The following is a 13,918-nucleotide window of genomic DNA, read 5'->3' as shown; positions in this document are numbered from 1 at the left end:
CAAGGTAAAACTTATTCTAGTTAAATGGTAGATATGGGTGTATCTGTTTTGGTTTTTGAGAAATAGGATTTTTTAAACATTGAAGTGCATCATTTGTGGAAAAGTAAGTCAAAGGATTAATCCTTTATTTAGTAAAAACAAGTCCAACGTGGTTGGATCTTCCCCAGAGAGGGGAGGTCTCCAATACAAATTTAATGACCAGGAGTTAAACTGTTATAATTGTATGTACCGCACATAATTGTACCTATTGTGAAGTCTACTGAACAGATTTTTAATTTAGACTTGAAATAAATAAATTAATAATTATAAATTCCAGTGTCAAATTAAGATGCCCAATAAGTATGATCCATCTCCGACGGGTTTCTCACTAATTTGCATCCAGCTTAAGCAGCTTAGATGTCTGGCACGCCTACTGAAGCTGCAAAACAATAGTTAATTACCCTCTAACAGCTGCAGTAGGTGTGCCAGACATCACGACCACTAAAGCTGAATGCAATGTGATGAGAAACTCCATGGAGATGGGTTGATCCTGCTAGATTGATCTGGATGTGGAAATGGGTCCTAAAATTAAAATAACTATATCATAACTATTACAAATCCCAGTGTCACATTAAGATGCCCAATTTGTGATTTCCTATTCTAATTCAATGGTAACTATGTGTGTGTCTCTGCTAGTTTTGGAATACTAGTATAAGAGCTAGAAAATTAGAAAAAGTTTATTTCAGTGAAGGTGAAATCGGAGGTCACGTTTTAATTAATTAATTAAAATATTGCAAATACATAAAATCTTAATCAAATTAACAGTGCATTTGTACCTATGGTTGTCTCTTTTTTTATATATCACATTTTATTTTTTGAAAAAAAAAAACACCATTAAGCTTCGCGATGTTGTTGTTTTTGATAAAAAAAACAAAAACGGACAACACTAACATTTGCGCTTGACAAGCTCTACAAAATGCAACAAACAGGTCTGTAGTGTTTCCAGTCGGAGATTTAGAAAGGGTTTTCATTTTCGGCATCAAATGGGTGCTTCTCCCGTGAACATGCATATACTGATTAACCACAAAGTCGAGAGGATGAAAGGACACCCAGGTATAACTATTTAGCGGTAGCAACATAATTGCAAAGCCGACAACCTATTGGTTGTATTTTATACAGTAAAAGCACTAAAATGTTACAGGAATTATTAATGAATCCAAAACTGACATTTTTCCCCGGTTGAAATGATCGAGCCATTACTTTAAATTTTGTAGTTTTTGATGACCCCCCTCACCCCAACACAACCGTGCATCCACATAAAAAAAGTACTACAGTAAATAAAACGGTATAGCAAGTGAAGCGCTCGACACACAGCTAAATTGCAAACAACTTCTTCTCATGTAAGTAAAATGCCTCTCTCTAGGCAAAACAAATGAATGGATAAATGCATTAGTAGACAGGCCCGTAGCCAGGGGGGGTTCGGGGGGTTCGAAAGAACCCCCCTTTTGTGCTGAAAAAGGTCCACTCTGGGTAAAATTTGACATAAGTACATGGGGATTTTTCATTAAAAGGTACACTTTTTCAGAAAAAGAACCCCCCCCTTTGAAATTGCTGGCTACGGGCCTGGTATAGAAGTAAAGTTTCCGTGTGCCTCCTACGCTTCAGTAAATCCTGGGCCCTTTAATGTGTCCGTGTACTCAGATAATGAAGAAATTAATGTTGGTTGGGATGCCTGTAATCAGTGGCGGATTTAGGAAATTTCATTCAGGAATCACTGAAAATATTCACGAAGCACGGGTGTAGTTTCCCTTCTTCTTCGTATTGCTCTAGGCTGCGTGGCCACATGGACTGATCATGCGTTACACATCTCACTCAGATGACTGGAATTGAAACATATAAGTGTTGATATGATATAGGGAAGATAGTTTAACGCAAAGTTATAGTTTCTCGAGTTTTTTTTTAATTTTCATTATTATTACTATTATTATTTTTTTTTGTCAAAAAAAAAAAAAAAAAAAAAAAAAAAAAAAAGACAACGTACTGGTACCTACAAACGGAAAAGAAGAAGCTCTGGACGTGGCGTTTTTTATTCAAATTTGAGAGATAAAGTCCCACTGTACTGTGAAGTAACGGGTGAATATTTGTCAACATACAATGCGCGCTTGTCCTTTAAATAGCAAAAATACTTTCCTGGACATTTTAACTGTTTGCCGTATATCGTTAGCGTATACCCCGTCTAAAACTGTTTACAAAATTCTATAAAAGCGTTTTCAAGTTCGAAGTTTCATATTTTTGCCGTGACAAGTGAAATTCATCAGTTCCAATCTGTATTACGAGGGCAATTAAGATAAAAGCGCTCGCTTTGTGAAGAAGACCTACATGTGCTTTATAATCAACAATCATTTAAGAGCGCATTAAGAACAGCGGATTAATAGATCAGTGGATTAAATATGGCCGAGCCTCTGCTAAATCCCCGCGGGGAATCTATTCAGTGTCTAATCGGGAATTAAGCAACAACCTTTTTAATGGGTCGCCATATTTGACCCCGCAAATCTAATAGTCCGCCGTTCTGAATGCGCTCTTGAGTCATTCACAACAAGTTGATCCGCCGACTAACAGATCTGCGGATCAAATATGGCCGACCCACATAAAAGCAAAGCCGAGTAATCCGCTGATGGTCTCCGCGGCTCCATACGCGACATTCCTTCAGGGACCTAGCAATTAAACCAATGAGCCGAGATTTAATAATCCGTTTAATGGCGCGTGTGAAGGCGAGTCACCATCAGGGGATTAACTAGTGCGGTTTGCTTTTTAGTGGGGTAGGCCTTATTCAATTGGCGAATCAGTTAGTTTGCGGATCATCTGTGCTGAATGCACTCTTAATAGGCCTAGTACCATAAACTTAGACCCCATTCCCATAGATTTTATATCGATCTATCCCTGTGGGGAGTCTCACATCTGTGCTGAATGCACTCTTAATAGGCCTAGTACCATAAACTTAGACCCCATTCCCATAGATTTTATATCGATCTATCCCTGTGGGGAGTCTCACAAGATTACTGTCAGCTTACCCGGCTTAAAAGCATCTGTCCCGCCTACTAAAAGCTGTAAGGGGGTAATTAACTATGGTGCTCGCTCGGCTGACTGCAATTTAACGCGAACCCCCTGGTATAGAAGTGGGAGTTAGGTCGATCTTAATCTAAATCTCTGGATCGATCTAAATCTCTGGGAATGCACCGTTACACTTACCCACTGGTCCTTGCAAAGGCAAGTCGTATAGCAAGGCATTGGCACTGGTTTCACTCCCTTAGGAGCCGGCGGAGGGGGCAGGCACCAATCTTTACACTTGCATTCATCCTGAGAACACCCTCTGCAGTCGACATAGGACGCTCGCACGTCGCTGAGAAAGAACAACACGCAGACCAATGTTAGAGCAAGCAGCAGCTTCATTGTGTAGTGGGTGGGTTGGGTGCGGATTACTATGCAGCAGGCCCTCGACGAAAAGAACAAAGCTTTGTTCTGGATCAGCTAGTGGCTCACAAGCTATTGGGTACCACTTCTATTTTAGGGGTTTTATAACTGGGTAATTCGCCGTTCACAGTGTATCGATAATTTTGTAATGGAGAATAATTGTACAAAATACTAGAGCGCAGAAATTATGCACCACCTTGTCAAGAATAAATGAGGGTTTTCTCTCATTGTGAAACAAAATGATACCTCGATAGGACAGTTGTAATTTATTATTGTAATGTTTTAAGGAGATGATGGGAAATTTACTTCCACTTTAGAACATGAAAATGGCTGGTCGTTACAAAAGTTACCAGCATAAACGAAAGAGCCAGATGATTTGCGCTCATTATTTGATAAAGCGAGAAATTATCCGGGGGTGATAATATACTTCAAATTACCTTTTACGTATTACAAAATATATAAAATTGCAGATCAAAGTTCATTCAGTTGTTTTGGTGGCACAGAGCGGCGCTGCAGCAGTAATTCCCAATTATTGGGAATGAAATTCAGCTTTTGTAGGATCTGGAAGCCGTGCATTTTTTATGGATAGGGTGATAAAGGGGAGATTAATATTTCTAGGTTATTATTATTATTATTATCATCATTATTGCTTTTATTGACTAATAGCCTAATAGCCTTGTGAAGTTGAGCGTCCGCCCCCGGAGGAGGACTTATCGGTTGTTTCGACCTGGGTCTTCCGGAAGACGGTCAGATTTTCATGTTAACATTGACGGGTATCTAATTTTTTTGTCGGAAGACGGTCAAAAAAGAAGAATGGATCAACAAAGATAATTTGGAAGACTGTCAGAAAATATCTCTGAATCCGCCCCTGGTACTTGCTGTCTCCCCGCTTGGTCCTCATAGTCACTTAGCGGTTGGACGAGAGGTAGAGCTCCTGGCCCCGGTTTCACACACACACACACACACACACACACATGTGACCATGGGATATACTTGGTTGTTCTCTGAATACCTTTACGTTGACTCTCGTGACTACTAAGTACCTTCACATCCTTTGACAACTTATCTTCTATCACGTGACCTTTCACTATATAAAATATGTGCGCGCCAATTTCGAGCACTGAGACGGTGGAAAGGCTAAGACTTGTGGCTTGTGTTGGTAAGTTAGTTGCTCTGGTATTTCATTGCTCTCTGATCGTATTTCTTATCACCTTAACTATAGATGTATTTTCCACTATTCTTATGCATTTTTCTTTCAGCCTCAGATTACAGAACCCTCTAGTTTATCCCCCCGTCTTAGTCACTTACAACCCCTTCTCGGACATTGGAGTATGTGCGAGTTAGCGCTGTGTAAATCTATATACGTGTAATCTGTCATTTATAGTAAGACTAGTATTTCTTAATTTAACAAAAACATGTTAAATTATCAGTATTATTTATTTATTTCGACTGTATTGTAAATATCGCTGTACATCTTTTTTAGGGTTTTTATTTTATGCTATTTTATTCGTTTGGATGTCAGAATAAACTTTGAACCAGCCACCTGAATTGAGTTAGCCATTCCCGGTAACACACACACACACACACACACACACACAAACAAACACACACAAAATGAAATAACTGAAGTCTAAACGAATTATAATACATTAAGTTTAATGAAGACCGCCACGAGCCTTCCTGGTATTTCAGAGGAATATCGTAATTGAGTACTTTTGTTTGACGGGTTTTACCATTTTCAAGATCTAATTTGGTAAAGATACAATTAAGTATTTTTTAAGAATACAATGACATTTATAAGTTATTTCTGGGCATTCTAAAACGCGTTACAGCACACCTTCAATATTAATGATTGGAGGTATGATCGAAGAATTTCAGTTGCAAGTATCCCACGGCACTTGCTGTTGAAATCTCGACCAAAGCGGGAGGCGGGGGGATTCGAAATTGGACAAGTTTCCCTCGCCCACCCCCCTTTCTGGCACTGATTCCCAGGGTCTGATCTATGTAACCAAGATAGTTATAATTTAATTATAGCAGTGAAAGACACAATTTATTTTTGTTCACAAAAGGAGATAGGACGGAATGTTGGGCTCATCTACCCTGAGTGTCAGAGAAACGTAAAAGCTAGCTTGCTAAATATACCTCGTGGTGGAGTCGCTTTTACGAATTGCGACATGGGTTATATATGAAATCAAGATCGAGCTGGCAATACCGGAATCTAGAACCTAGGGTAGGCTCATCGGACGCCTGAAGGATCAGGGGAGTGGCAGTAGCCCAGCGAGTACGGGTATAGCTCGGTGGAATAATTAGGCTACCAAGTGTTTCCAGTGGAGTTACCGGTAAGTTGTATGATTTTTTCCCAAAAATATTTTACTAACAAAGTGTTATATAATCTTGCACGTTATTTTAGACATGCCAATATGGTAGAATTTATAGTAAAAAAAGTGGTTTAGAAAATTGTTGTCCTTCCCTTCATTATGCTGTGGTACTAGTGCATTGAAATCCAAATTTTTTTTAAACCGGTTATAAAAGATATAATTCGTCACGTTGAAAGCACCCCCCCCCCTTTCTTATTCATGGGAAATGAAAACTGTATAAAATCATTCAATAAAACGGCCCAATTTTATTAAATTGTTATATAGCTAAATAAAATGGTCTTTGTTCAACCATGATGATGCCACAGCTACATGTACTTATCATGCAAATACAATTATTTACAATCTACAATATACAAACACTGGCAATCTATATCTATATCTATATATATTCATCAAACAAATTCACAAAACAAAATTTAAAGAAAATACAATGTCAGATTATATTTCTCACCTCTGACTGAACAGATTGAACAAATACGAGCAGCAACAGCAGACAGCAACAAACATTCAAATAAATAAATATAAATAATTAATTTAACTGTGTAACTGTCAATGTATCTTCATGCGTAATGACAAATGCAGCGAGTGAAATATAAATTACTTGATGAAAAATCAGATGATATGCACTAGAGGGCACCACATTGAGTCTAACTGTTTTATGCAAGAGCACATCTGCACCCCCTGGTGGGCAAATTAACCCTGCCTATGGCACCAAACCTATGCAATGAACTCAAATAAATTAATGCCATTAAAATCTGGGATGGATGAAAAAAATGCAATTTTGGTGACATAAATCTACACTTAAAATGACACATTTTTTGTTTTCTTTTAAAAAGATTAAACTTTGACAAAATTGGGGGGAATACCATTTTTTTATTTCAAACTGTTTGATGAAAAGATTTTTAAAGATGGAATGTGGTGACAAATAAAAACAGGTGTGCCAACAAGAGATTTTTGTCATGTCCAACAACAGAAATAAAACTGAAGAATCACTGATACACAAATGAGCAGTATGCTTCTGTATAATACATTGTTCATGCACTATTTAATTATCATTTACTTTAAAACACAATCCAAAGTTCTTAGTAGTAAAGCAAAAGGGATATTTAACATTGGAGAAAGTCAAAACTATGGGTTTTTTATTGGTGATATAATATGAAATACCTTTGACTTCTATTAAATTCATATGCCAAAAGAAATATTCCTTTTTAGCATAAAGCATAACATTGAGATAAAATATTCAAATACTTATTCTCTTTCTTCTGTATGCATTGGTGTCTGATAAACATGCAACTTTGAAATACAGACTACAGTCACAGCTTTTTCTTACTTCAGCAAATATGAAATGAACTTTCATGCAAGGTATTTTTCCAACAACTGTTTGGGGTGACTATTCCTAATGTTGTCATTACAGGAAATAAATTCCTCAAACCTTACAAAATTGTATAAACATTCAAGATGCCTTTGCACTTAAATATGCAAAAGTGTCTTATAAAATAACATAAGAGGTATTAATAGAAAAAGAAGCTCCAAACAAATGCCATAAAGACAACTATAGATATAACTGCACAAACTGCTTTTTCCATTGCACTTGCTCAAATACATCAATAAATTAAACATCTACAGTACTAGTATTTTCAAACATTTCTTAAAAGAATAAATAGTAGAAACAGTGCCTTCTCAAAGGGATTGTTACATAATAAACAGGTGAAACAACCTGATATGAAATAATTGGAGTCTTTCATTTTGACACATGTTAATACAAAGCCTAGAACATCTAAACAGTCAGCGTCACCATGACAACATCACCATGACCACCCCAACCCCCCATGTTCATGGTTAGGGGCAAATGAGGCAAGTCTTTTGATTGGTTATAATAAACTTAAACAGTTTGTGCTGCATTCTGACAAGTAAAAAAGAAGACCTATAAGTTCAGATGAATTCAGACGATTAAAAAAAAATATAAAAATCCAGAAAAAAAAATACTAAAATTGTGGATGTTAGAAAGTGGTATTAAGGAACATGAGTGGAAAAAGAAGTTCCAAAGTTATAATAATAATAATAATAATAATAATAACCCTTTTCAGCAATTAGTACTTTTAGTTTTATTAAGTTTATTAAGTTAATTTAATCATGTTTATAAAGTATCATTATGACTTGCATCAGAGCATTGACCACACCCTCCACTAGGGGGCAGGGCTGTCAGGGTCACATGACCAATATTGAAATCATGTGACCCTGCATTAATCCTACAGAGGTACTAATTAAAGAGTACAGTATTTAAGGACCGTTTCAAATTGCACAAGTATATCTTTAATCAAGCTATACCAATTTCAATTTTTTGTCACGAAAAGCACCCCACAGGAAGGTGCATCAAGGCAGTCAATTTTTTTTTCATGTTTTCAAAATAAGATCTCCCACAGTTTAATTACAAACCTTGAAATAAAATGGTCTTATGGTAAAGGATGAAAAACAAAATCAAAACATGACCTGTGGAAACGTATTGAAGATATTTACTTTAGAATCTAAATCATTTCAACTAAAAAAATAATAAATGAAATAAAAAATATACTAGAAGGAGGAAAAAAACAACTGTGACCAAAAGGCAATATACATATCCATTTAAAAATGAACCAGTCATTGGTGCCATATGTCATGGATTGGCCTCCTGTTTCTTTCTGGCAGCTGTTCAAGAACATGTGCTCATCAGTTAAGACATTATTTAGGTACCAATACTACCCAGCCAGCACATATAGCATGGTTTAAGACTGGTTTATTATAAAGATCTTAATAGTAGGCCTGTAGGTGTTTATTTTTATTTATTAATTTTTTTTTTTTTGAGTGAGGGGGGGGGTCTAAACATTGGGTCAAAAAGGTTTTCTCTCAATCCAAATATTATTTTCGGTCTGTTTTAAGTTGATTTTCATTGGTCTGTGGCTTTAGCCAAATTTAGATCAATGTTCAACCCACTTGAATCCGATGTCCTAACAAAATGGAACCTGTTGTTTACTCCAAATGGAACTCACAACTAAACCAACTGAGATTCGTAGTCAACCCACTTATGACCCACGGCCAACCCGGATAAGACTCAGTCTAACCAATACTGACCCAATATGGGCCTTTTTTTACTGCTAGATATGGTGGCAGGGTAAAGTATGTACACTCAGTACTCTTCAACTGTCCACATACACTGTATGAAATCTAATCTATGTAATTCACACTATAATACACTATTCTACACTAGAACTATCTCTTAAAGACAGCTTATATGTCTCTACTCGTTTTCTCATAGGGGTCAAAAATTTAAACATTCAGTTGTTAAAACACTGGATATTTTCAAGTTTTAAAACTTTTTGCCTTTCACAATAATGGCTCCTGTCAGAATTGTAACCAATTTTTAAACATTTTTCAATCAATATAATTGATCAAATTTTTGTTCAAATTTGGTGAGAAATTGCTCTATTTAACACTCTACAATAAACAAATAATTCAAAGGGTCTTCAAGGTAAGTAGAAGCCCTGTTTAATAATGAAAAAATAATTATAACAATGATACAACACAATGTTTCAATTCTTCAATTATCACAAAGTAGGAAAAAACAAAAAAAATATTCCAACAAAAAGTTTCTTCAGACTTCCCTCCTCCTTGTTGTACAGGTACGTCTAGAATATAAATCCTCTTGTCACGAAGGAATTCATTCCTTTATCAATGCTTTTCCTCTACTTTGTAAATATCACTGCAATTATATAATAATCATCTTTGTGGCATAGGAAATGAGTCAAATCAGCCCTAACGTGCCTAGTCATAATTTATTTGGCATGAGAACAGGGGCGGATCCAGAGCTATATACTGACAGTCTTCCAAATTATCTTTGTTGATTCATCCTCCAATTTTGACCGTCTTCCAACATGAAAAATTGGATACCCATCAATGTAAACTTGAAAATCTGACCGTCTTCTGGAAGACCCACAAGACGGCCTAAATCCGCCCCTGTGAGAAGATGAAAAAGAAATCCGCTATGCATGTCCATTTGTATCTCTAGGAAGGCATACGCAGGGCCAGAACTCTATGAAATCTTAATACTACTGATTCCAATTCTTTAAAAATTTAAAATGATGTTATAAAGAATAGACCTATTCATTTTGAGGACTACTCTTGGGATTTTGGCAACCCTGTTTTACCCCCTTTGCTGCGCCAAGTCACAACATCACCTGACTGAACTAGAGGCGCTATTATATTGACTGTCCAAAGAGGAGGAAGAGTTACGTCGGGTCGACCCACCGCTGCCACCGCCACTCCCACTACTGCCTGCATTGACCAATGAGGAGGCAGGGAACAGTTTATACCAACCAATCACAATGTTGGACAGATCTAAATCATCCAGTAAAATCTGAGCTACGCCCATGAATACTTTGCGTTCCATTCTCCCGTAATCGCCCCAAACTGTGACCTGGAAGATAGCAAGGAAATATTTAATGTATGTTAATATAATACAGTACACACTACATAATTTGGACTCTCTGGGACTGGAAAATATGCATGTCGAGATTCATGAATATAACATACTTAAAGGTTAATGTCATATATATACTAACTAGTAGGCAAATATATTCAAGCTGGGATATGCAAAATTAAAATGTGATGGAATATAAGGCTAACAAGTGAATCCAAACATTGTATAACAATCTTAGGATAAAATAAGGAAAACATTGGCCAATTCATTTGGGTTTACTGCAATGAAGTAATCTTGGGTTCAGATGACCAGAATTATCAATTCTGAGATTAACACCCCATTTCCATAAATTTTAGATCGATCTATCCCTGTGGGGAGTCTCACTAGATTACTGTCAGCTTGGCCGGCTTAAGCGTCTGTCCCGCCTACTAAAAGCTGTAAGGGGGTAATTAACTATGGTGCCTGCTCAGCTGACTGCAATTTAGCGTGAACCCCCAGGGAGTTGGGTCGATCTAAAACTTTAGATCTTTAGATCAATCAAAATCTCTGGGAAAGCACCCTAAGACAAACTTTTAGTCTTACATTTGTATCATATACCAGTATCAGGGATGGATTAAGACTGTCTTGTGGGTCTTCCGGAAGACGGTCAGATTTTCAAGTTTACATTGACGGGTATCTAATTTTTTCTGTCAGAAGACGGGTCAAAAATGGAGGATAGATCAACAAGGATAACTTGAAGAATGTCATGAAATATCTCTGGACCCTCCCCTGAGTATAAAACAAAAAATTGGGCCTAAATCTTCATCTGTACCCTCTCCTACCTGAACTACTTTCCCATGGTAACCCTCATTGAAAACAAAATCATCTGTACCCTCTCCTACCTGAACTACTTTCCCATGGTAATCCTCATTGAAAACAAAATCATCTGTACCCTCTCCTACCTGAACAACTTTCCCATGGTAATCCTCATTGAAAACAAAATCATCTGTACCCTCTCCTACCTGAACTACTTTCCCATGGTAATCCTCATTGAAAACAAAATCATCTGTACCCTCTCCTACCTGAACTACTTTCCCATGGTAATCCTCATTGAAAACAATCTGTTGTTGATACAGAGGATCCAGCGTTCGCCTGGCAATGATGGTCTTCTGCTTTTCAGCACAATTCTTTCCTTCCATTAAGTACACTTTCACATAGGGGGCTGAAAATAGAACGAAAAATGATAATCTTGTCTGCCATCTTGTCATAGTTTGCCTATAGTTTATACAACTGTACTTGCTGGTTAAGGTATGACTTTGCAGTTGAGCCATAAGGTAGTAGTTCAGTTTTTTGTATATGTGACTGCTAATAGAATAACCTATGTGTAGTATATCCTTAACCTTTCTGTTCAATAACAGACATGCTGCTTTTTTTATTTTAACAGTTCTGATGAAAAATAAAGTACATTCAGTAATTATGGTATCCCATCACTTCTGCTTGAAGATGTGATCAAGTCAGCAGAGTAACTGCATGAAACCATGCAGTCGACAAGCAAGAAGGTATTGATAGACCTTCAAAATGAACTTGCTCTTACTATGTAAGATAAATCTATGAGAGGCAACTGCTCACCTAAAAAGGCATATAAAAACTAAATTCTATATAACACTAGCCCACATACTTTCACACCTTAAGAGGCTTTAAATTTTGACACAGTCTATGGTGTTATATGGACTGGTGTGTATGCACAGTCAAATCAATGTTAATTCACCCTACTGGCTTTACCTGGTAATATCTTTGCCCCACTTTTCTGCTGCAAGCCCCTCGCCCTGATGACCTCAACCTCCAAGTGACCTTTCTTTTCGCTGAGACTGAGCTGGATATCACCCAGACAGGACAGCCCCAACACCTGTCGGCCAACTAACTGACCAGGTCCGAGATTGTCCACAAAGTCCCCAAATTGACCCTCTGGGCCCACTCTCATGCCTTGGGGAAGCCACATCCTGAAGTAAAAATTGTTCATAACTTCCCTTAGCAACTTACATGTATCAGGCATGCCACAAATTCGTAGCAAATTTACATCAAATTAGCTGCAATATTGTTGCAAACTGTAATTTCTTCTTGCAAATATGCTGCAACATGGCTGCAAATTAGCAGCAATAGATTTTTTTTGCAAACTCCTGCAAACTCATTGCTTCAATATTTCCAACAATTAACAACAAACATACAAGAGAAACCATACCTTTAACTGAGCCAAGAATTACTGTTCAGACCCAAGTTTTTGAATTCTATGATCTACTTACTGAATCACTCTTGGAATGGAGACAGTGGCCAGTCAGTTTCATTTCTGATGGTACATATTTCTCTGTTTGCTGTTTCTTTCTAAAAGTTTCCTTTACTACCTTGCAAATTAATACAATTAAAAAGTTCCCAGTACTTACGAAGATGAATCACTGCTAATACTCCCAATACTTCCATCAGTGGAGTCCTTGCTGGCCTGCTTGATCATACGCCCTCGGAGAGGTGACTGTGACCCATGACCTAGCATCATCGCCATCTGGTCACCATGGCTACCCATGCCACCAAGGTTACCTGGGGGAATGGTTCCTATTTCTTCACTGCGTTGAAATGTACTTTTACTTTTGGATTTTTTGGTACCTGAATCTGTGGGAACAAAATAAAATCTTAAGGTCAGGAGTTGGTTGTTAATTAGACCCTTTTTAAAAGTTTGTTCACATTTAACAGGATGTTTACAGATGCAAATACACTGTACTGACTTGAATAATCTCAACTGCTTAATTTTTTACCTCTATTAATTGCATGACATATATTTCTCATACTAGCACTTCCATTTAACTCATAAAATTCAATTCCTTTACAAAAACAATATATCAGTACTACTTAATTTGTTTTCTTAAATATATCAATTAAAATATTTATGTGAGTAAATCAAATATTGTGCTTCACTACAACAGTGAGTTGCAGACGACATCAAAATCAACCAATAGACACAAAGGTCACACCAAGGTCACAAGAAGATCAAAACATGTCACTCAGCACTTCTATAATAAACGGGGTAAGGGGGTAGGGGTTGAAAGTAAGAGGTGGGTAACTCATATTAAAATTAGATACTTTTGTTTAAAGTGTTCTATATTTTTTGCACACCGATTATAATTTTTTATTTAGTGTTTAAATACAAGGATGATGGATATATAGCTGCATAAAATAAAAGTGGGCAACATTAGCTATAACACATTTCCTGAATATCAAATTGACATAAAGTTCAAGGCAAGGGTTGCAAAAGGCTGTTCATTTTTTCTTTTTTTTCTCTCTCTTTAACAACAGCATATTTTTCACTAAAACAAAAGAAAAAAATACTCTGAATATTTTCTGTTGGGTTTAACTTACTGGCCAAAAAAGATCATCATAAAAAAGCCAATAAAAAGTCATGTAAAATATCACACCAAATCTACAACTACAATTAGTAATACACACATTATGAACCATCTCTACTAAAATCTAGCTAAAAATTGAAATATTACAGGTCTAGCTTATAAATATTAGATAATAAAGACTAAAAGCACAACTTAAAGAGCTGTAAGTGGCAACTTACTGCTTTCAGTTATAAATAAAGATTAGAAAATTTGATAAAGGGCACACG

The 13,918-nt window shown here is 36.7% G+C and overlaps 1 protein-coding gene and 2 long non-coding RNA genes across 19 annotated transcripts in view; 1 reads left to right on the top strand and 2 right to left on the bottom strand.

Annotated features, from left to right (window-relative positions):
- Positions 1-1,727: 1,727 nt before the first annotated feature.
- On the bottom strand, positions 1,728-3,581 carry LOC147760299 (uncharacterized). The gene is made up of 2 exons (XR_015330930.1): positions 3,229-3,581; positions 1,728-1,859 (listed from the first exon to the last, which is right to left on the bottom strand). It is a non-coding gene; the product is annotated as an uncharacterized LOC147760299 (long non-coding RNA).
- A 925-nt stretch (positions 3,582-4,506) lies between these two features.
- LOC106181703 (uncharacterized) overlaps positions 4,507-13,918 on the top strand; it is a 58,238-nt gene continuing 48,826 nt past the window's right edge. The window contains exons 1-4 of one of the 2 annotated variants that reach the window (XR_015330932.1): positions 4,571-4,609; positions 4,710-4,779; positions 5,520-5,534; positions 5,680-5,789. This is a non-coding gene — a long non-coding RNA (uncharacterized LOC106181703). Of the gene's footprint in view, positions 4,610-4,709; positions 4,780-5,519; positions 5,535-5,679; positions 5,790-13,918 lie in introns of both variants that reach the window. The other variant, XR_015330931.1, reaches the window with a different exon arrangement.
- The window catches only part of LOC106181702 (regulating synaptic membrane exocytosis protein 2-like), a 67,979-nt gene continuing 60,114 nt past the window's right edge, over positions 6,054-13,918 (bottom strand). For all 16 annotated transcript variants that reach the window (XM_086994679.1, XM_086994678.1, XM_086994675.1 and 13 more), the window contains 4 exons: positions 12,699-12,921; positions 12,043-12,260; positions 11,343-11,482; positions 6,054-10,278 (listed from right to left, as the gene is read on the bottom strand). In XM_086994679.1, the coding sequence (XP_086850805.1) occupies positions 10,036-10,278; positions 11,343-11,482; positions 12,043-12,260; positions 12,699-12,921 (824 nt within the window). In that variant the 3' untranslated portion in view covers positions 6,054-10,035. The remainder of the gene's footprint in view (positions 10,279-11,342; positions 11,483-12,042; positions 12,261-12,698; positions 12,922-13,918) is intronic.

The sequence above is a fragment of the Lingula anatina genome, chromosome 8, assembly GCF_051362555.1.
Source record: "Lingula anatina isolate TDL-2025a chromosome 8, LinAna3.0, whole genome shotgun sequence".
Classification (NCBI taxonomy): domain Eukaryota; kingdom Metazoa; phylum Brachiopoda; class Lingulata; order Lingulida; family Lingulidae; genus Lingula; species Lingula anatina.
The sequence above is the reverse complement of the archived record's forward strand: the minus strand, read 5'-3'. Positions and strand labels throughout refer to the sequence as shown.